Below are 24,157 nucleotides of genomic sequence, written 5' to 3'. Positions count from 1 at the left end.
TTTGGTCTGTACCCATTTTAAAGCAGAGGATTGAAAGTCCCTCTTGACGCAGTCTAAACAGGTTGCCACGTAGGGCAGAAAGCAAGGTGGAGACCAGTGGAGAGTGAATCTGGAGGGACAAACAGAAGATAACCAGAATACTTACCTACTTTTTGTATTTCTATGACTGTAAATACTTCTTTATATTTCTGTGATTATTAATGACGTAAAACATTTTTATTACCTATTTGTGTTTCTTCTTTTGTCAAGTATATGTTTATATCTCCCCTTCTTTTTTTTGACAAAGCAGGATTTTTATTTGTTACAAGAAGGACATCTTAAATTTGTATTCTTCACATACATTACTCTTCTTTAAGAATTCATCTTTGCTATACACGTAAATGTTTCAAGTCATCAATACTTTTTCTTGTTCTTTTGTAATTTCATTTCTTTATACTTAAGAAGTGCCTCATCTAGCTGTAAGCCATTATCCTCAGCAAACTAACGCAGGAACAGAAAACCAAACACCGCATGTTCACTTATAAGTGGGAGCTGAACAATGAGAACACATGGGCACAGGGAGGGGAACACACACTGGGGCCTGTCCAGGGGGCGGAGAGAGGGAGAGCGTCAGGATAAATAGCTAATGCATATGGGGCTTAATACCTAGGTGATGGGTCAATAGGTGCAGCAAACCACCATGGCCCTCTTTCCTATGTAACAAACCTGCACGTCCTGCACATGTATCCTGGAAACTGAAATAAAATAAGTGCTTAGTCTATATAAATCATTTTTCTGTATTATGTAAGATAGAAACACAGTTTTATTTCTTCCAGTTAACAAGTTATCCCAGTACTATATTCTAAATAATAAAGAACAAAATAAAAGAATAGAATGATGCCATTTCAAAGCATCACCCAGTGATTTGACATGACATCCTTTTCTTTTCCAAATATTTATATGTATTTGAGTCTGCTTCTGTGCATTCCATTATATCCAATTAATCTTTTGGTCTTTCCTGATGCAATATCATATGATGTTAACTTTGTACATTTTTAATATATGACAGTGTGTTTTATTTATTATTTTCCAATATTTTCTTGGCATTTTTGTCTAGTTTGTCAAATAAACTTCAAAATTTAAGTTTCAAAATAGAAAATATGATTTATTTTAGGATTTTGATTATACTTATATACATTACCCTAAGGAAAAATAAAGTTTTTATAATATTGAATCTTTCTAGAAAGCATCTAATATCCCCTCTCCTCATTTTTTCAAATGTCTTGCCTGAAACTATTTCATTTTCTTTAAATATAAGCTTAATTCTAGGTAGTTTATTTTGGATGAATATTGTGATATCATGAATGTAAGCTTTTGTCTGTTATATTTTCTGCCTACTGCTGCTGTATAGAAAAGCTAATCATTTTGTTGTGTGTATGTTGTAACTAAACCCTAATGAAATTTTTGCAGTTTTATTGGATTTTCCTCGGATTATTCTGGGTTTTCTAGGACTATATGCATCTTGATTTCAGTAACTCTGCTTCTAGTGATTCATTGATAAGTAGAATGTCAAATAAAGAATAGCTGTCTCAAAAAACATGTTTCATTCTAATTAAGTGTTCTTCTGGTATGCTCTACAATGGGGTTTTCTTTTTCTAAAATTGGGAGTCGATGTGAATTTGTATCACATCTGGCCTTATGTAACTTACAGTGTTGATTACATATTTGTATCCTTTGACCAATTAAGTTGATGAGCTATATTTAAAATTTTCCTAATATTGAATCATCTTTCATTCCTGAAATATGTCCTAAGTCATTTTTATGGAAGTATTAAAAACTGCTATTGCATTCAGCCTTTAGAGTTTTTAGAGTTTTAAAATCTGTTTTTCTAAGGAATACTGGGTGGGGGGTGGTGTGTGCACGCATGTGTGTGTACGCGTGTGTGTGTTTGTGTAGTGCTATCCTTGTCAGATTTAAATATTAGCTTAAGGCAGCTTCATAAATAAAATGGCCTGGGGCACTTTTTCAATTTTTTTTGCCTTTGAGCAGTTATTATATCATGAGAATTCCCTATACTTTGAAAATAAGATAGAATTGTTTGGAAAAAAATTGTGCTTGGCATCTTTCTTCAGAGTAATCATTTGAAAACTTTAAAATTTTAGCTATATTTAAAAAGGCCTATTGAGGTTTTCTATGACTTTTTGACTTTTGAACACATACACACACACACACAAACATGCACACACACACATGAACACACCCCAGTTGATTCAGGTGTACTTAGGCCTATGAACATGTAGGTTTTCTGAGGTTTTCTACTATTTGGAGAATATTTGGATGAATATTTTTTAATGTAGAATAGAATTGTACAGAGTATTGTATTTTTTAAATATTTCTGTATGCTTATATATGTTCTCATAATATGATTAAAAATGAGAAAGAAAAAGAATATAAAAACACAGTTTTTCTGATTTGTAATTTCTCTCCCTCTCACACACATGCACGCACTCAGTCCATTTACAGATTTTTGAACTTTGTTTTCCCCAAAATGTCAACACTAATATTTGTCTGTTTTTCTCTTCGTTGATATATTTATTAAATTATTTTGCCTATTTTCCTAAAGATGGTTTAGGATTTTTTGTTTATTTTTGGCCTCCTTTATATTCACCTAACTTCTTTTTTTTTTTTTTTTTTTTTTTGAGACGGAGTCTTGCTCTGTCACCAGGCTGGAGTGCAGTGGCACGATCTCAGCTCACTGCAATATCCACCTCCTGGGTTCAAGCGATTCTCCTGCCTCAGCCTCCCAAGTAGCTGGGATTACAGGCACATGCCACCACACCCAGCTAATTTTTGTATTTTTGGTAGAGATGGGGTTTCACCATGTTGGCCAGAATAGTCTCGATCTCCTCACCTTGTGATCTGCCCGCCTCGGCCTCCCAAAGGTCTGGGGAATACAGGCATGAGCCACCACACCCAGCCAACTTCTTTCAGTTAATTAGAGCACAGTTTTGAAAGCTTTAAATGGTAGCAACTGTCATCTCCAGTTTTTCAGTTGAGGAAACAAAAGATGACTTTGTTGACAAATTATTGAGGCAGACGTACATTTTAGTGTTCTTTATTAACCATCATGGTGCTCAGATGCCAGAGAGCATGTGATGACTTTGCCGTCCCTGAAGAGTTTGTCTGATAATCCAGACATAAGAATTGATTCTGCTCTGCAGAATCATTTAATCATATTTTTTATTCACTCATTCATTCATTCATCAAATATCCATTGAGTTTTTTTGTTGCAGACCTTGTGCTAGCTTTTCGAGATACAAAAATGAAAACATATGGAACCTCCATTCAAGGAGACTGTAAGTCAAGTGGAGAAATAGACAATATCTCACAAACAGTAATTACTATAATAGAGGTACTTCCACAGTTTTGGTTACATATACATACCTCATAGCACAATGTTACTCATGAAAAGTAGATGATTTGGAAATACTATTTTATTCCTTTATAATCAATATATATATCTTAATACTTTCTGTGTGTCAGATAATACACTGGGTCCTGAGGAAAACAAAGTATAAAAATAATTTTTTCATGCTTGAGAAGCTTTTAGTCTAGTGGGAAATGACTCATCTCATTGTAATAAAGATGTATACCAGATACCTGTGAAGACATAGAAGAGAAACTTTGTCAGTCAGGAGTTAAAAAGAAAGGCTTTCTTCACAGAGAAAGTAGTGTTTGAACTGAGATTTGAAAGGCAAGCAGGGATTTATTAAATGAGCAGGTTGTGGCTTTCTAAGCAGAAGGAACAACATGTGCAAAGGCACAGTGGCGTGAAAAGGCAAGTAGTGTGCTAATGCTAAAGCATAAGGGACAAGATGATGAGGGGTGAGAAAAGAGGTGTAAGATAAAAATTTATAGAGCACATATCTTGTCAGACACCATTCTAAATACTTTATATAGATTTACTCCATAAGTCTTTATCATTGCTTTGTGTTGGAAATATTTCAAATCTAGCTCTTTTGAAATACACAATAAATTATTGTTAACTATAGTCACTCTTCTATGCTATTGAGTACTAGAACTTATTCCTTCTATCTAACTGTATTTCCATATTCATTAACCAGCCTCTCTTCATCCCCATCTCCCACAACACCACCACCTCCACCCCACCACTCTCCCCCTATGTCCCAAACCCACCCTGTCCACCTTTCCCAGCAACTACTGTTCTACTCTCTACTTCCATGAGATCAACTTATTTAGTTTCCACATACGAGTCAGAACATGCAATATTTGCCTTTCTGTGCCTGGCTTATTTCACTTAACATGATGACCTCCAATTCCATCCATTTTGCTGCAAATGATAGGATTTCATTCTTTTATTTTATTTATTTATTTATTTTTGAGATGGAGTTTCGATCTGTTATCCAGGCTGGAGTGCAGTGGCACAATAAAATAATGGGATTACAAGCATGGGCCACCTCACTCAGCAGGATTTCATTCTTTTTTAATGGCTGAATAGTAAATCATTGTGTATATTAATAAATATATATTTTCTTTATTCATCCATTGATAAACATTTAGGTTAGTTCTGTATCTTGGCTATTGTGAATAGCGCTGTAATGAACATGGGAGTGCATATTTCTTCAATATCCTCATTTCATTTCTTTTGGGTATATACCCAGCAGTGGGATTGCTGGATCATATGGTGCAACTGCTTTTAGTTTTTTGAGGAACCTCCATGCTGTTTTCCATAGTGGCTATACTAATTTACATTCCCACCAACAGTGTACTAGCATTCTCCTTTCTCCACATCCTTACTAACGTCCATGTTTTTTGCCTTTTTGATAACACCAATTTTAACCCAGGTGAGATGATATCACATTGTGTTTTTTTTTTTATTATTATACTTTAAGTTTTAGGGTATATGTGCACATTGTGCAGGTTAGTTACATATGTATACATGTGCCATGCTGGTGCGCTGCACCCACTAACTCGTCATCTAGCATTAGGTATATCTCCCAATGCTATCCCTCCCCACTCCCCCCACCACACAACAGTCCCCAGAGTGTGATGTTCCCCTTCCTGTGTCCATGTGATCTCATTGTTCAATTCCCACCTATGAGTGAGAATATGCGGTGTTTGGTTTTTTGTTCTTGCGATAGTTTACTGAAAATGATGATTTCCAATTTCATCCATGTCCCTACAAAGGACATGAACTCATCATTTTTTATGGCTGCATAGTATTCCATGGTGTATATGTGCCACATTTTCTTAATCCAGTCTATCGTTGGACATTTAGGTTGGTTCCAAGTCTTTGCTATTGTGAATAATGCCGCAGTAAACATACGTGTGCATGTGTCTTTATAGCAGCATGATTTATAGTCCTTTGGGTATATACCCAGTAACGGGATGGCTGGGTCAAATGGTATTTCTAGTTCTAGATCCCTGAGGAATCGCCACACTGACTTCCACAATGGTTGAACTAGTTTACAGTTCCACCAACAGTGTAAAAGTGTTCCTATTTCTCCACATCCTCTCCAGCACCTGTTGTTTCCTGACTTTTTAATGATTGCCATTCTAACTGGTGTGAGATGGTATCTCATTGTGGTTTTGATTTGCGTTTCTCTGATGGCCAGTGATGATGAGCATTTTTTCATGTGTTTTTTGGCTGCATAAATGTCTTCTTTTGAGAAGTGTCTGTTCATGTCCTTCGCCCACTTTTTGATGGGGTTGTTTGCTTTTTTCTTGTAAATTTGTTTGAGTTCATTGTAGATTCTGGATATTAGCCCTTTGTCAGATGAGTAGGTTGCGAAAATTTTCTCGCATTTTGTAGGTTACCTGTTCACTCTGATGGTAGTTTCTTTTGCTGTGCAGAAGCTCTTTAGTTTAATTAGATCCCGTTAGTCAATTTTGGCTTTTGTTGCCATTGCTTTTGGTGTTTTGGACATGAAGTCCTTGCCCACGCCTATGTCCTGAATGGTAATGCCTAGGTTTTCTTCTAGGGTTTTTATGGTTTTAGGTCTAACGTTTAAGTCTTTAATCCATCTTGAATTGATTTTTGTGTAAGGTGTAAGGAAGGGATCCAGTTTCAGCTTTCTACATATGGCTAGCCAGTTTTCCCAGCACCATTTATTAAATAGGGAATCCTTTCCGCATTGCTTGTTTTTCTCAGGTTTGTCAAAGATCAGATAGTTGTAGATATGCGGCGTTATTTTTGAGGGCTCTGTTCTGTTCCATTGGTCTATATCTCTGTTTTGGTACCAGTACCATGCTGTTTTGGTTACTGTAGCCTTGTAGTATAGTTTGAAGTCAGGTAGTGTGATGCCTCCAGCTTTGTTCCTTTGGCTTAGGATTGACTTGGCGATGTGGGCTCTTTTTTGGTTCCATATGAACTTTAAAGTAGTTTTTTCCAATTCTGTGAAGAAAGTCATTGGTAGCTTGATGGGGATGGCATTGAATCTGTAAATGACCTTGGGCAGTATGGCCATTTTCACGATATTGATTCTTCCTACCCATGAGCATGGAATGTTCTTCCATTTGTTTGTATCCTCTTTTATTTCCTTGAGCAGTGGTTTGTAGTTCTCCTTGAAGAGGTCCTTCACATCCCTTGTAAGTTGGATTCCTAGGTATTTTATTCTCTTTGAAGCAATTGTGAATGGGAGTTCACTCATGATTTGGCTCTCTGTTTGTCTGTTGTTGGTGTATAAGAATGCTTGTGATTTTTGTACATTGATTTTGTATCCTGAGACTTTGCTGAAGTTGCTTATCAGCTTAAGGAGATTTTGGGCTGAGACAATGGGGTTTTCTAGATAAACAATCATGTCGTCTGCAAACAGGGACAATTTGACTTCCTCCTTTCCTAATTGAATACCCTTTATTTCCTTCTCCTGCCTGATTGCCCTGGCCAGAACTTCCAACACTATGTTGAATAGGAGTGGTGAGAGAGGGCATTCCTGTCTTGTGCCAGTTTTCAAAGGGAATGCTTCCAGTTTTTGCCCATTCAGTATGATATTGGCTGTGGGTTTGTCATAGATAGCTCTTATTATTTTGAAATACGTCCCATCAATACCTAATTTATTGAGAGTTTTTAGCATGAAGGGTTGTTGAATTTTGTCAAAGGCTTTTTCTGCATCTATTGAGATAATCATGTGGTTTTTGTCTTTGGCTCTGTTTATATGCTGGATTACATTTATTGATTTGCGTATATTGAGCCAGCCTTGCATCCCAGGGATGAAGCCCACTTGATCATGGTGGATAAGCTTTTTGATGTGCTGCTGGATTCGGTTTGCCAGTATTTTATTGAGGATTTTTGCATCAATGTTCATCAAGGATATTGGTCTAAAATTCTCTTTTTTGGTTGTGTCTCTGCCCGGCTTTGGTATCAGAATGATGCTGGCCTCATAAAATGAGTTAGGGAGGATTCCCTCTTTTTCTATTGATTGGAATAGTTTCAGAAGGAATGGTACCAGTTCCTCCTTGTACCTCTGGTAGAATTCGGCTGTGAATCCATCTGGTCCTGGACTCTTTTTGGTTGGTAAACTATTGATTATTGCCACAATTTCAGCTCCTGTTATTGGTCTATTCAGAGATTCAACTTCTTCCTGGTTTAGTCTTGGGAGAGTGTATGTGTCGAAGAATGTATCCATTTCTTCTAGATTTTCTAGTTTATTTGTGTAGAGGTGTTTGTAGTATTCTCTGATGGTAGTTTGTATTTCTGTGGGATTGGTGGTGATATCCCCTTTATCATTTTTTATTTTGTCTATTTGATTCTTCTCTCTTTTTTTCTTTATTAGTCTTGCTAGCGGTCTATCAATTTTGTTGATCCTTTCAAAAAACCAGCTCCTGGATTCATTGATTTTTTGAAGGGTTTTTTGTGTCTCTATTTCCCTCAGTTCTGCTCTGATCTTAGTTATTTCTTGCCTTCTGCTAGCTTTTGAATGTGTTTGCTCTTGCTTTTCTAGTTCTTTTAATTGTGATGTTAGGGTGTCAATTTTGGATCTTTCCTGCTTTCTCTTGTGGGCATTTAGTGCTATAAATTTCCCTCTACACACTGCTTTGAATGTGTCCCAGAGATTCTGGTATGTTGTGTCTTTGTGCTCGTTGGTTTCAAAGAACATCTTTATTTCTGCCTTCATTTCGTTATGTACCCAGTAGTCATTCAGGAGCAGGTTGTTCAGTTTCCATGTAGTTGAGCGGCTTTGAGTGAGATTTTTAATCCTGAGTTCTAGTTTGATTGCACTGTGGTCTGAGAGATAGTTTGTTATAATTTCTGTTCTTTTACATTTGCTGAGGAGAGCTTTACTTCCAACTATGTGGTCAATTTTGGAATAGGTGTGGTGTGGTGCTGAAAAAAATGTATATTCTGTTGATTTGGGGTGGAGAGTTCTGTAGATGTCTATTAGGTCCGCTTGGTGCAGAGCTGAGTTCAATTCCTGGGTATCCTTGTTGACTTTCTGTCTCGTTGATCTGTCTAATGTTGACAGTGGGGTGTTAAAGTCTCCCATTATTAATGTGTGGGAGTCTAAGTCTCTTTGTAGGTCACTCAGGACTTGCTTTATGAATCTGGGTGCTCCTGTATTGGGTGCATATATATTTAGGATAGTTAGCTCCTCTTGTTGAATTGATCCCTTTACCATTATGTAATGGCCTTCTTTGTCTCTTTTGATCTTTGTTGGTTTAAAGTCTGTTTTATCAGAGACTAGGATTGCAACCCCTGCCTTTTTTTGTTTTCCATTTGCTTGGTAGATCTTCCTCCATCCTTTTATTTTGAGCCTATGTGTGTCTCTGCACGTGAGATGGGTTTCCTGAATACAGCACACTGATGGGTCTTGACTCTTTATCCAACTTGCCAGTCTGTGTCTTTTAATTGGAGAATTTAGTCCATTTACAGTTAAAGTCAATATTGTTATGTGTGAATTTGATCCTGTCATTATGATGTTAGCTGGTGATTTTGCTCATTAGTTGATGCAGTTTCTTCCTAGTCTCGATGGTCTTTACATTTTGGCATGATTTTGCAGCGGCTGGTACCGGTTGTTCCTTTCCATGTTTAGCGCTTCCTTCAGGAGCTCTTTTAGGGCAGGCCTGGTGGTGACAAAATCTCTCAGCATTTGCTTGTCTGTAAAGTATTTTATTCTTCCTTCACTTTTGAAGCTTAGTTTGGCTGGATATGAAATTCTGGGAAAATTCTTTTCTTTAAGAATGTTGAATATTGGCCCCCACTCTCTTCTGGCTTGTAGGGTTTCTGCCGAGAAATCCGCTGTTAGTCTGATGGGCTTCCCTTTGAGGGTAACCCGACCTTTCTCTCTGGCTGCCCTTAACATTTTTTCCTTCATTTCAACTTTGGTGAATCTGACAATTATGTGTCTTGGAGTTGCTCTTCTCGAGGAGTATCTTTGTGGTGTTCTCTGTATTTCCTGAATCTGAATGTTGGCCTGCCTTGCTAGATTGGGGAAATTCTCCTGGATAATATCCTGCAGAGTGTTTTCCAACTTGGTTCCATTCTCCGCATCACTTTCAGGTACACCAATCAGACGTAGATTTGGTCTTTTCACATAGTCCCATATTTCTTGGAGGCTTTGCTCATTTCTTTTTATTCTTTTTTCTCTAGACTTCCCTTCTCACTTCATTTCATTCATTTCATCTTCCATTGCTGATACCCTTTCTTCCGGTCGATCGCATCGGCTCCTGAGGCTTCTGCATTCTTCACGTAGTTCTCGAGCCTTGGTTTTCAGCTCCATCAGCTCCTTTAAGCACTTCTCTGTATTGGTTATTCTAGTTATACATTCGTCTAAATTTTTTTCAAGGTTTTCAACTTCTTTGCCTTTGGTTTGAATGTCCTCCCGTAGCTCAGAGTAATTTGATCGTCTGAAGCCTTCTTCTCTCAGCTCGTCAAAGTCATTCTCCATCCAGCTTTGTTCCGTTGCTGGTGAGGAACTGCGATCCTTTGGAGGAGGAGAGGAGCTCTGCGTTTTAGAATTTCCAGTTTTTCTGTTCTGTTTTTTCCCCATCTTTGTGGTTTTATCTACTTTTGGTCTTTGATGATGGTGATGTACAGATGGGTTTTTGGTGTGGATGTCCTTTCTGTTTGTTAGTTTTCCTTCTAACACACAGGACCCTCAGCTGCAGGTCTGTTAGAATACCCTGCCGTGTGAGGTGTCAGTGTGCCCCTGCTGGAGGGTGCCTCCCAGTTAGGCTGCTCAGGGGTCAGGGTCAGGGACCCACCTGAGGAGGCAGTCTGCCCGTTCTCAGATCTCCAGCTGCGTGCTGGGAGAACCACTGCTCTCTTCAAAGCTGTCAGACAGGGACATTTAAGTCTGCAGAGGTTACTGCTGTCTTTTTGTTTGTCTGTGCCCTGCCCCCAGAGGTGGAGCCTACAGAGGCAGGCAGGCCTCCTTGAGCTGTGGTGGGCTCCACCCAGTTCGAGCTTCCTGGCTGCTTTGTTTACCTAAGCAAGCCTGGGCAATGGCAGGCGCCCCTCCCCCAGCCTCGCTGCTGCCTTGCAGTTTGATCTCAGAATGCTGTGCTAGCAATCAGCGAGACTCCGTGGGCGTAAGACCCTCCGAGCCAGGTGTGGGATATAATCTCGTGGTGCGCCGTTTTTTAAGGCGGTCCGAAAAGCGCAATATTCAGGTGGGAGTGACCCGATTTTCCAGGTGCGTCAGTCACCCCTTTCTTTGAGTCGGAAAGGGAACTCCCTGACCCTTTGCGCTTCCCAAGTGAGGCAATGCCTTGCCCTGCTTTGGCTCGCGCACGGTGCGCGCACCCATTGACCTATGCCCACTGTCTGGCACTCCCTAGTGAGATGAACCCAGTACCTCAGATGGAAATGCAGAAATCACCCGTCTTCTGCGTCGCTCACGCTGGGAGCTGTAGACCCGAGCTGTTCCTATTCGGCCATCTTGGCTCCTCTCACATTGTGGTTTTGATTTGCATTTCTCTCTTTATTAGTGGTGTTGACCATTTTTTTTCCGTTTACCTTTTGGCCATTTGTATGTTTTCTCTTGAGAAATGTTTATTCAGATCATTTGCCCATTAGTAAATTAGATTATTTTATTATTGCTATTGAGTTCCTTATATATTCTGGTTATTAATCCCTTTTCTGATGGAGAGTTTGCACATATTTTCTCCCATTCTGCAAGTTGTCTCTTTACTGAGTTTATTGTTTTCTTTGCTGTGAAGAAGCTTTTTAGAATGTTATAATTCTATGTCTAGTTTTGCTTCTGTTGCCTGTGCTTTTGAGGTCTTATCCAAACAATCATTTCCCAGACCAGTGTCCTGAAGCATTTCCACAATGTTTTCTTCTAGTAGCTTTATAGTTTCAGGTCTTATATTCAAGTCTTTAATTCATCTTTATCTGATTTTTGCATATAGTGAGAGATAGGGGTCTAGTTTCGTTTTTCTGCATATAGATATTCAGTTTTCTTAGCACCGTTTATTGAAAAGACTGTCCTTTCCCCTACTGAAAGTTCTTGGTGGCTTTGTCAAGAATCAGTTGGCTGTAAATACATTGATTTATTTCTGGGTGGACATCTAAGTTTAACATGCAGTGTATGTAAAGGCTTTTGGGCAGAAATGATAAATTGATGGACATTTCCAGTGTTGTTTTATAATTATCCTAAATCTTGTCCATTACCCATAAACAAAGTCTCATGAATTTGAAACCCCCATTCACATAAGGAAAATGTGATATAGACACACAATATCTATAATACTAAATAAGACAAAAGTTGTTCAGTTTTACTTTTATGCCTCTAAGTGGAAATTTTAAATGAGTAGTAAATTTGCTTATAAAACTATGAAAAACTAAATTCTGTGTTTTTAATTTTGTAATTATTTTCTTCATAAAGCAAAGTAGTATAATTTTTTCTAAATTTAATTTACTAATCTCCTAAAATTCATTTGCAGAAGAACTTGTATACATTAAAGTTCTTTACACATACACATTCACAGAAGTTTAGAACATTTAAATTTGTCAGCAATTCCTCTCCTTCTCTTCTTACCATTTCATATAGCAATACTCTTTCCTTTGAAAAACTCCTCCCATATGATACATTTGATTGGAACTAATGCTTAGGTCAAATCTTTATTTAAACCACTCAGTTCTTCATAAAGAATACTTTGGACAAATCCTCTTCTTAGGGCACTCTTTTCACTCAGGTGAAACTTCAGTTTGAAATGCCGCATTCATCACAAAATGACTAAAAGTGGAACTAGGCTAATCAAAAAGTTCTTTATTTTATCTTCATAAATGTATGACTTCATGTGAAGGCTGGAAAAAATACCTGTACAGATTGCAATCTAATGAAAAAGGAGATGGAAGCATTGATTGTATGGCTTGCTGATTTCAAAACTCTTTAATCTTTCTGAAGCACTTTTAATTTCAGGATGTTTAAGTAGCTTTAATTCTTAATATTAAAAAATTAAGATTCTTAATGCCTATTTTTTATTAAAAGCCATAAACCCATAAAGCTTAGCAATTTCCATTTCTATTTAAAAGTTAATGAAGTAAGAGAACAAGTGCTTTACCACTGAAAAATTCAGAGTACAACTGGGGAAACCCAAGGGGTGAGAGCTGACATGAAACTCCAATTGAAAACCATTTTTTTAAATAAATCTATCTGGTAAATGATTTATATGGTTTATTTTTTGTTACCTACAAATTCTAAATTGGATATTCTAAGTGTAGAATTCCACAATGTAACTGAGAAAAAAGAGAAAATGAGTAAACGAGATAATTATTAGACTCTATTTTGATAACTTATGAAACATAAATTAAAAATTTTTTGAATCCTCATATGTTAATCACTTGATTTTTTAAAGTGTGTGTGTGTTTTTTTTGTTTTTTTTTTTTTTTGAGACGGAGTCTCACCCTATCACCCAGGCTGGAGTGCAGTGGCACTATCTTGGCTCACTGCAAGCTCCGCCTCCCGGGTTCACGCCATTCTCATGTCTCAGCCTCCCAAGTAGCTGGGACTACAGGCGCCCGCTGCCACGCCCGGCTAATTTTTTGTATTTTTAGTAGAGACAGGGTTTCACCGGTTTAGCCAGGATGGTCTCCATTTCCTGACCTCGTGATCCACCCACTTCAGCCTCCCAAAGTGCTGGGATTACAGGCGTGAGCCACCGCGCCCAGCCTGAAGTGTTTAAATTCTCAAGTCATGTCACATAAGATTTCAAGAGATCACTAGTGCTCAATAAATTTATGTTGAATTTAGTTGTGTTGTATTGCATTGCCTATTATGGGGAAAGGCTCATCCTTCTTCTACTAAGAAACATAGAGAATAATTGTAAATAGCCCTTAGTCTGAATCATTTTTATGCAATATCATAGACTAAAACCAATGGATGGGTTTGATAGCCTGGAGTCTTAAGTTTACCTCCTTCACAGTTAAGACACATTGTTAGTTTGGTTTACTATTTAAGAAAGCATTAGGGTGCTCTTTATTCATCTCTGAGAATCAAGTTTCCACTCAACCATTTATATATAACATAAATTATATTATAAAAGTCCAATACATATATTAGAACCAGTTTCTTTAATTACTATGTATGCCTAATTACAGTGCAATTTCTCATATTACCTGAGTTAAAATTAATGCAATTCAAAACAACAGTAATTTATATTTAAAGAAAAGTGAAATGTACTTAAAGGAGCTGTTTTTTTTAAAGCACTCTCATAAGGAAATCTTTGCCTCATCTCTTTCTACGTGTTTGAGCCAGGAGCTTGCAGTCAATCAAAACAATAATGCTTTCCTATAAGTGTAAATAACAAAGAAGTAAACCTCAATAGTAAGGTATCAGTTACACCAGCGGTCCCCAGCCATTTTGGCACCAGGGACTGGTTTCCTAGAAGACAGTGTTTCCATGGACTGGGTTTGAGATGGGTGGGGGGGATGATTTCAGGATGAATCAAGCACGTTACATTTATTGTGCACTTTATTTATATTATTATTACATTGTAATATAAAATGAAATAATTATACAACTTACCATAAGCTAGAATCAGTGAGAGCCCTGAGCTTGTTTTCCTGCCACTAGATGATCCTATCTAGAGGTGATGGGAGACAATGACAGATCATCAGGCATTAGATTCTCATAAAGAGCTTGCAACCTAGATCCCTCACATACGTAGTTCACAACAGGGTTTGTACTCCTATGAGAATCTAATTCCACCACTGATCTGACAGGAGGCGGAGCTCAGACTATAATGGAGCAATGGGGAACAACTGTAAATACAGATGAAGCTTTGCTGACTTCCTTACCACTCACTTCCTGCTGTGTGGCCCAGTTCCTAACAAGCCATGGACCAGTACCAGTCCATGGCCTGGGGGTTGGAGACCACTGAATTACACAATAGACTGTGAAAATTAGATAGTTTCCTCTTCTCTTATATGCTGTATTGTTTGGTATCAAGATATTCTATTACTGGGGATAATTTGTTTTTCTATAATATTCTCAATTTTTTTTTTTGTACATTTTTTTTTCAGTCAAGAGAATCCATCCCATTAAATGACCTGAAGTCAGAAGTATCACCACGGATTTCAGCAGAGGACCTGATTGACTTGTGTGAGCTCACAGTGACAGGCCACTTCAAAACACCCACCAAGAAAACAAAGTCCAGTAAACCAAAGCTCCTGGTGGTTGACATCCGGAATAGTGAAGAGTATCCTTTGCATATGCTGTTTTAAAGGGTGGTGCTGCTTATTTGTATTGCATCCTTTCATTTAAGTGTTGTGTGGTTAAAAAAAAAAAAATTCTGGGATTCTTCTGAATTCAAGTAGTTAAATTACTCTCAAACTAGATGCCAGAATGGTCTTGCATAAGGTTTTATAAGATAACACTACATACCAGAGACCTGATGATATTTTCCAAACAATGCCAGAATATTGGGATATTTTGTTGTTTTTTGTGTTTCTCTGGTGTATATTGCTATTCTTGAAGGCATTTGAATCCTTCATGCTGTAGATAGGAATTGTGGCAAAGATAAAGAGTAAGTATACACCTGTTTCACCTCATAGCCTAGAGAAAAAGTTTGCTACATCTCAACATTGACCTTGTGTTCATTATAATTTTCAAAACACTGGCTTACATAGAACATGTATTTTCACTAACTACAAAATGTTATTTACAAAGATTTTACTATTGAACATACTGTAACATCCAGTGGGTTTGATTGGCATTAGAGTATGAAGAGTTACAAAATAGTAACAGTTCAGTCTCTTCTCCTTCTATTTTCATTATCTTCAGATTCTTTGATTGTGTATTTTCTAGAATCTAGATAAATGGTTTTCACTTTGTTTAAAAACAGAGCAACTTTTAAAATCTTTCTTAGAAACTCAATATATAAAATATAAATGAATGTTATAACTAATTTGCTTCATAAGTTCAGATTTATAGCATTTACTAACTATAAATGCTTTCAATGAGGGTTAGCAGGTTAATGGTTTCTTGTATGCTAAAATTGGCATATACAGGTTGAGTATCCTGTGTCCAAAATGTTTGTGACAGTATTTCAGGTTTCATATTTTGTAGGATTTTGGAATATTTCCATTATGTATATACACTTACCAGTTCAGAATATCTAATCCAAAAGGCTCTAATGAGTATTTTCTTTGATCCTGATGTTGTTGCTCAAAAAGTTTGATTTTGGAGCATTTCAGATTTTAGATTTTTGGATTAAGGATACTCAATCAGCAATAAGTTTTCATGTTAATATTTTCAATTCCAATTTTTGAAATGAAATTCGAATTACACATTTACAGACTTTATTAAGTAATTCATAGAATCTTCAGTTTCTGACAGTACAATTGGAGAGCTCACAATTTCAAATGATATATTCTTATCATTTTGTGAAAAGTTGCTACTTTCTATTTTTCTGAGTTTGGAGAGAGTATAAATGTTGATATCCCTGGTTGTTAGGGTTTCAGCAATACTAGAAATTCTTTGCAGAGTGGATGAGTGGACTCCCGAATGAGGCATTAAATTCTATTTAACTGGTCAAGAACCCCTAGTCTGGAAGTTCTTCTGATCTTATACTTCAGGAGTTTAGAATCTGTTTAATGTTTTTAACTTTTTAATTTGTATTTCTTTTGCTTGAGTCTTTATTCATAGCAATTCTCCCATAAAACCATAAAAAATAACATTATAATACCCTATTTTAATCTTAAAGATATTTCTTCCATTCTGTAGGTTGTCTGTTGCCAGGTCCAATCTGCAGACCCTGGCCGAACAACGGATGTAAGAATGCAGGCATACGCAGGTATCCAGTGAAAAAGCGGGCTAGAGGACCTGGCTGCTTACAGACCCCGAGCAGGGTGCTGTAAAGAGTCAGCAGCTGTGGCCCTGACAAGCTGGTGCTGCAGGCATTTATTTAGTTACAGATTTAATGACAAAGGCTTTGAGTCAACACACTTTTGCGTAATTAACATAGTCACCCTGCCCGGAGATAGCAGTCATGCATGGGGATGATTAAAGGCCAGGTTCCAAGTTAAACTAACTTACCTAGATCAATTCCTTTGTATCTCTTTGTTATCTAACCTTTGCTCTCAAGGTCCAGATAAGAGGGTTTGGCTACCTTCAGCCAAATCCATTTCCGAAGCTTTTGTAAAACCTCCCCGCCTTCCAAGAAGGTTTGCATCTTTCTACAATTTTTCCCACCACCCTAACTGATCTCCTACATCTCCCCCTTTTCTGTTTTTAGCATCAGGTTTTGTTGATTGAAGAGTACAGATGTGTGCAGCAACAGGTTTGTCAGGCGTGGCGGGCACTGCTCGCATTCCGGCTTTGCATCCTAGAATTAGTAAATAAATAGAAGACAAATATGAGTATAATTAGCCACATTCTTTTCCAATTAAGGAGTGACATGTAGTGTTACTTGGCACCTTAGTCCAATGTGTGCCGTTATTGAGGAACCCCACTTGGGGCATGTCATTCCCTCTTAGCCAAGCAGTCATGTTGTTAGAAGCTGAGAAGGCAGTGTTTGTTTAAGTAATAGGGCTGAAGAAAGGCGTATCTAAGAGATGGGCCCAATAGAGAGTAGCAAGTGAGGGTTGCAGGTAAAGTGAAAGAATTAAAAAGGTTAATAAAGCATAGGAAGGAACAAATTTTCTGGAGTGAATGGTGTCTATGTCCAGAGCAGATTTGCTCAGTCTTCTAACTTCTCTTCTTCAGCGTCCTGTCCAGGGCCTATGTCGTCCGAGGAAGCCACATTTTCTGGGGCTGTAGGTCCTATAGGGTCATTTTCTTTATTTCTGGTACCGGGTTGGGTCCTAGCCATGCTATGGTAAGGTTTGATGGATCGTGCTGGAATCCAAAGAGGACCTGAGGGGGTGTGAACACAAGCATATCCTCTCCCACATGTTAACAATTCATTTGGACCACACCGTACATTACTGTTTACATCTTTCCATAAAACTGCAGGTTTTATGTCTTGAGAGGTTTTAGCAAAGTGCTTTTCTACAGCTAATTGAAATTTATCATCTAAATTTTCAAAATTAAGGGTAAATAAGGCTTGTGCTAGTAGTGTTGCAGGGTCCTTACTCATATTCCCCCTTTTTTGTTTTCTGAGCATATTTTTAAGGATAGAGTGAGTATGTTCTACTATGGCCTCTCCTTGGACGTTATAAGGGATGCCTGTGGAATGTTGGATATTCCACTGTGACAAAATTGTTGAAATTGTGAGCTGGCATAAGCCAGACCATTATCAGTTTTAATTTTTGTAGGCCACCCCATAAATGCAAAAGTTAAGAGATGATGTTTAATGACATATCGGGTGGACTCTCCAGGAAAGGCATGAGCGCTAATTGGGAATTGTTATTAATGGATACATGTACATATCTTAGTTTTTCAAAATCAGGCACATGTGTAACATGGTGTTTGCCATAACTGATTAGGTTCTAGTCCCCTAGGGTTAACACCTGTATAAGGAGGGAACGTGCCTGTGAGCTGGCAATCTGGGCATTGCCGGGTAATTTGTTTAGCTAGTCTCTGGGTAAGTTGAAATTGTTCAGATAAGTTTCTCCAGTTTTGGTGGAAAAATTGATGTGACTGGGTGGCTTGGTCAAACAGTGATGTTCTAACTTGTACGTCTGCTTGATCATTGTCATAAGCCAGTGGGCCAGGCAGTGAGCTGTGGGCTCGAATATGTGTGATAAAAATAGGATGTGTATGTTGATCTAGCAAATGCTGAAGTCAGAGAAAAAGTGCATACAGGGTGGGCTCCAGAGTGGACTTAATGAGGGCCATCTCAAGGTTCTGCAATAAATAAACAGAGTAAGCAGACTCACTAACAATATTGATGAGCTGAATGGAAAAAGTTTCCAAGGCCAATAGTAAGGCTCCAATCTCAGCTCTCTGAGCGCTAGTAAATCCAGAACAAGTGAGGGAATTACGTGATTTCCACCAGAAAGTGACTTTTCCATGTTTACCAGAGCCATCAGTAAACACTGTTAAAGCATTAGATATGGGGGATCGAACTATTTTAGTAGGCAAAACCACAGAAGTACAAGATAAGAACTGAAGGAGTTTGTCAGCAGGAAGGGCGTGCTCTATATGGCCTTTGTAATCAGAGAGTGCTGTTTGCAGGTCCATAGATAAGGCAATACTGCCTTGAATTGCTTTTTACTTAAAGGAATCCTGATGATATTAGGGTCATAACCTAGCAACTGATTGCATCATCTGCATCCTGAATAAATGACTTTACTGACTAACTGGATATAGGGAAAGAGTGTTTTAGTCCCGGTATGTGAGCAAAAAACCCATTCTAGGAAGCGTAGCCCTGGGGTCATCTGTAGGGGAGTGTTTAGTGGGAAAAACAAATAATTGAACTGAATACCATGTATCAATGCAATCTAGTTGTCTCTGAGAAATAGCTTGCTCTATCTCTTCAATTTCCCTTTGTGCTGCAGGAGTTAAATACCTAGGAGAGTCTAGAGCAGCATTGCCTTTTAAGATGGAAAACAAGTTCTGTAACTTATCAGTAGTTATGTCCAAGGTGGGGCAAATCCAGTTAATATTACCTAGTAATTTCTGATAATCATTTAACGTATGTAAGTTGCTAGTATTTAATTTAACCTTTTGAGGTCTTACTGACTGGGAAATTAGTATGTACCCAAGATATTTTCAAGGAGAAAGACATCTCTACTTTTCCAGGTTCTATGATTAAACCTCTTAACTGTGTATTCTTTACGACAGAGGCATGTGACTTGAAAAGTACTAGCTCTGTTGGGGCTGCTAGTAAAATATCATCTGTAAAATGAGTAATCCTGCAATTAGGAAATTCTTTTCTACTGGGGAGCCAAGCTTGATTTACATGATACTGACACATGGTAGGACTGTTCAGCATTCCTTGAGGAAGCACTTTCCAATGAAATCAGTGAGCTGGCCTTTCATTATTGATAGCTGGTATTGTAAATGCAAATTTTTCTCTGTCCTGTTCTGCAAGGGGAATAGTATAAGAGCAGTCTTTTAAGTCAATAATGATTATAGGCCAGTCTCGAGGAATTGCCACGTGGGAGGGGAGCCCCTGCTGAAGGGGCCCCATAGGTTGCAAATAAGCATCAATAGCACGTAAGTCATGCAAAAGTCTCTATTTACCAGACTTTTGGGGAATGATGAAAACGGGCAAATTACAAGGACTGTTTGACGGTTCTATATGGTCGGCTTTTAATTGCTCCTCAGCTAATTCATGGGCTCTTTGTAATTTCTCTCCCTTTAAAGGCTACTGTTCTACCCAAATAGGATTTTGAGAGAGCCACGTTAGGGGTAGGGGAGAAATAACAGTGGCCATTGTTAGAAAGAGGTCTGCAGAGTGGCCTCAGTTAACCCTCTTGTAAATGGGCTAGTGGCTCCATTTTCTTTAATGCTCTTTTTTTAGCTCTTTATAAGCATTAAAAGAAATGATTGCCTTGTTGATCTTGCATTACCAGGCAGGCTAAGAGCTCCCCATCTAATGCTGCTTGCCTAAAACAGGGTCCCATAGCTATAGCATATCCCTTGTCTTTTTTCCAATTTTTTGGAGGAGGGGGCTCAGGCAAAACCTCCATTTCCTCTTTGTTATTTTTTCCTGGAAACAGCGGGGCTGAGGGAGATGGAGGCAGTAAGGTAGGTGACAGTTCTTCCTCCCTTCCCTTTTTAGGCTCTTCTGTGTAGAGTAGGACCAGAGCCACCCTAACTAAAGCCCATTACGTTAAAGATGTTATTGGGACCCATTGCCCTTGTACATCATGTTGTTTAAGATTTCTACCCACTTGTTCCCAGATCTCCAAGTTTAGTGCACCTTCTTTTGGAAACCATGGGTTATGGGAAACAGTAGTTTGCATTAGGTCTCTTAATTGAGCCTGCAAAACCAGGGCTCTGCTACCTTTAAGCAGCTGTTTCAATGCTTTTATATACTGTTGCTGTTGAGCTGTTAACTGTTGTCCTATGATGAAACCCTAGCCTGAACAGTTCCCTCCAACTTGGAAATCCCGAGTGGGCACCAATGACTTACTGACTTACTGACTGCGCAGTCTTTTCACCTTCATTTTTGAGGGTTCTATCGCAGTCCATTGCAGCATTCCTCACGTGGAGCACCACCTGCTGGGTCTGACCCATAGACCCTGGCTGAATGATGGATGAAAGAATGTACTTAGACACTAGTATTGAGTGAAAGAGCAGGCTAAGGGACCAGACCGCTGACAGAAAGAGTTGTAGCAGCCGCAGCCCTGACAAGCTGGTGCTGCTGGCATTTATTTAGTACAGATTTAATGACAAAGGCTTTGAGTCAACACACTTGTGGGTAATTAACATGGTCACCCTCCCTGGAGAGAGCAGTCCTGCACGTGGATGATTAAAGGCCAGGTTCCAAGGCCTAAATAAACTAACTTATCTAGATCAATTCCTTTATATCCCCTTGTTATGTAACCTTCGCTCTCAGGCTCCGGATAAGAGGGTTTGGCTGCCTTCAGCCAAATGCTTTTCCAAAGCTTTTATAAAACCTCCTGGACGTCCAAGAAGGTTTGCGTCTTTCTACAATTTTTTCCACCACCCTGACCAATCTCCTACAGTCTGTTTACTCTGTTGATAGTTTCTTTTGCTGTGCAGAAGCTCTTAAGTTTAATTAGGCCCCATTTGTCAATTTTTGCTTTTGTTGTGATTGCTTTTGGTTTCTTTCATGAAATCTAAACCCATTCCTAGGTTTAGGATGGTATTGCCTAGGTTGTCTTCCAGGGTTTTTATAGTTTTGGGTTTTACATTAAAGTCTTTAACCCACCTTGAGCAGATTTTTGTATATGGTGTGAGGAAGGGGTCCATCTTCAATCTTCCGCATATGACTAGCCAGTTATTCCATCACCATTTATTGAATAGGGAGTCTTTTTTCCATTTCTTGTTTTCTGTCAGCTTTGTCAGAGATCAGATGGTCATAGATGTGTGGCCTTATTTCTAGGCTCTCTATTCTGTTCCATTAGTCTATGTGCCTGTTTCTGTACTACTGCCATGCTGTTTTGGTTACTGTGGCCTTATAGTGTAGTTTGAAGTTGGGTAGCATGATGTCTCCAGCTTTCTTCTTTTTGCTTAGCATCGTCTTGGATATTCGGGCCCTTTTTTGGTTCCATATGAATTTTAAAATAGTTTTTTCTTGTTCTGTTAATGTCACTGGTAGTTTGATAGGAGTAGCATTGAAACTGTAAATTGCTTTGGGCAGTACAACCATTTTCATGATATTGATCCTTCCTATCCATAGCATGGGATGTCTTTCCATTTGTTTGTGTCTTCTCTGATTTCTTTGAGTAGTGTTTTGTAATTCTCATTGTAGAGGTCCTTCACCTCCCTGGTGTGCTGTATTCCTAGGGAGTGTGTGTGTGTGTGTGTGTGTGTGTGTGTGTGTGTGTATGTCAGTTGTGAATGGGATTGCCTTTCTGATTTTGCTTTCAGGTTGGTTGTCGTTGGTGTATAGGAATGCTAGTGATTTTTGTACATTGCTTTTGTATCCTGCAACCTCACTGAAGTTGTTTATCAGCTGAAGGAGGTTTTGGGTCAAGACTGCATGTTTTTCTAGATATAGAATCATGTCATCTACAGAGATAGTTTGACTTCTTCTCTTCCTATTCAAATGAGCTTTATTTCTTTCTCTTGCCTCATTGCTCTGACTAGGACTTTCAATAGTATGTTGCATAGAAGTGGTGAGAGAGGGCATCCTTGTCTTGTGCCAGTTTTCAAGGGGAATGCTTCCAGCTTTTGCCCATTCAGTATAATGTTGACTGTGGTTTTGTCATAGATAGCTCTTATTATTTTGAAGTATATTCCTTCAACAGCTGGTTTATTGAGAGTTGTCAACGTGAACAGATGTTGAATTTTATCAAAAGTCTTTTCTGGATCTGTTGAGTTAATTATGTAGTTTCTGTCTTTAGTTCTGCTTATGTAATGAATCACATTTATTGATTTTTTGCATGTTGAGCCAATCTTGCATCCCGGGGATGAAGCCTACTTGATCATGGTGAAGCAGCTTTTTGATGTGCTGCTGGATTCAGTTTACAAGTATTTCATTGAGGATTTTTGCATCGACATTCATCAAGGATATTGGCCTGAAGTTTCCCTTTTTTATTGTGTCTCTGCCAGGCTTTGGTATGAAGATGATGCTGGCCTCATAGAATGAGTTAGGTATAAGTCCCTTCTTCTCAATTTTTTTGGAATAGTCTCAGTAGGAATGGTACCAGCTCTTCCTTGTACATCTGGTAGAATTTGGTTATGAATCCATCAGGTCCTGGGCTTTTTTTGGTTGGTAGGCTATTTATTACTGATTGAACTTCAGAGATCATTATTGGTCTGTTCAGGGAATCAGTTTCTTTCTGGCTCAGTCTTCGGAGGGTGTATATGTCCAGGAATTTTTCCATCTCTTCTAGGTTTTCTATTTGTGTACATAGAGCATATGGTTATTTTCATTTCTGTGGGGTCAGTGGTTACATTTCATTAGTCATTTCTAATTGTGTTTATTTGGATCTTCTTTCTTCTTAGTCTAGCTAGTGGCCTATCTTTTTAATTTTTTCAAAAAACCAACTCCTGGATTTATTGCTCTTTTGAATAGTTTTTCATGCCTTGATTTCCTTCACTTTGCCCTGATTTTTATAATTATTTCTCAGTTCTATTAGCTTTGAGGTTGTTTTGTTCTCACTTCTCTAATTCTTTCCATTGTGAAGTTAGGTTGTTAATTTAACATCTTTCTAACTTTTTGATGTGGACATTTGGTGATATTGTATTTCCCTCTTAACACTGCCTTAGCTGTGTCCCAGAGATTCTGGTATGTTGTATCTTTGTTCTCTTTACTTTAAAAGAACTTCTTGATTTCTGCCTTTCATTTTTTACCCAAAAGTCAATCGGGAGCATGTTGTTTAATTTCTATGTAATTGTATTATTTTGAGTGATTTTTATTGTGTTGACTTCTATTTTTATTTTGCTGTGGTCTGAGAGAGTGTTTGGAATGACTTCAGTTCTTATACATTTATTGAGGATTGTTTTATGTCCAGTTGTGTGGTCGATTTTAGAGTATGTGCCATGTGGTAATGAGAAGAATGTATATTCTGTCGGTTTGGGGTGGAGACGTCTGTAAAGGTGTGTCAGATTCATTTGTTCCAATGCTGAGTTTAGGTCCTGAATATCTTTGTTAATTTTCTGCTTCAGTGATCTGTATAATACTGTCATTGGAGTGTTGAAGTCTCCCACTATTATTGTGTGGGAGTCGATGTCTCTTTGTAGGTCTCTAAGAACTTGCTTTATGAATCTGGGTGCTCCTGTATTGGGTTCATATATATTTAGAATAGTTAGATCTTATTAAATTGAACCCTTTACCATTATATAATGCCCTTGTCTTTTTTTTTTTAATCGTTGTTGGTTTGAAATCTGTTTTATCTGAAATTAGGATTGCAATCCCTGGTTTTTTCTGTTTTTTATTTTTTTTGGTAGATTTTTCTCCATCCCTTTATTTTGAGCTTATAAGTGTCATTATATGTGAGATAGTCTCTTGAAGAGAGCATATTATTGGGTCTTACTTTTTTATCCTGCTTGCCACTCCACCTTTTAAGTGGGGTATTTTCACCCTTTACATTCAAGGTTCATATTGATATATGTGGATTGGGTTTTGTCATTGTGCTGTTAGCTGGTGGTTATGTTGGCTTGTTTGTGTGGTTGCTTTACAGTGACATTGG

The 24,157-nt window shown here is 38.2% G+C and overlaps 1 protein-coding gene across 3 annotated transcripts in view; it reads left to right on the top strand.

Moving 5' to 3' along the window:
• The window catches only part of TBCK (TBC1 domain containing kinase), a 265,095-nt gene that overhangs the window by 180,277 nt on the left and 60,661 nt on the right, over positions 1 to 24,157 (top strand). For all 3 annotated transcript variants that reach the window (XM_019025572.3, XM_063705458.1, XM_055384855.2), the window contains exon 24: positions 14,465 to 14,640. In XM_019025572.3, coding sequence (XP_018881117.1) covers positions 14,465 to 14,640 — 176 coding nt within the window. The remainder of the gene's footprint in view (positions 1 to 14,464; positions 14,641 to 24,157) is intronic.

This window comes from Gorilla gorilla, chromosome 3 (assembly GCF_029281585.2).
Source record: "Gorilla gorilla gorilla isolate KB3781 chromosome 3, NHGRI_mGorGor1-v2.1_pri, whole genome shotgun sequence".
Lineage (NCBI taxonomy): Eukaryota > Metazoa > Chordata > Mammalia > Primates > Hominidae > Gorilla > Gorilla gorilla.
Note: the sequence above shows the minus strand (reverse complement) of the source record. Positions and strands in the feature narration are given on the sequence as shown.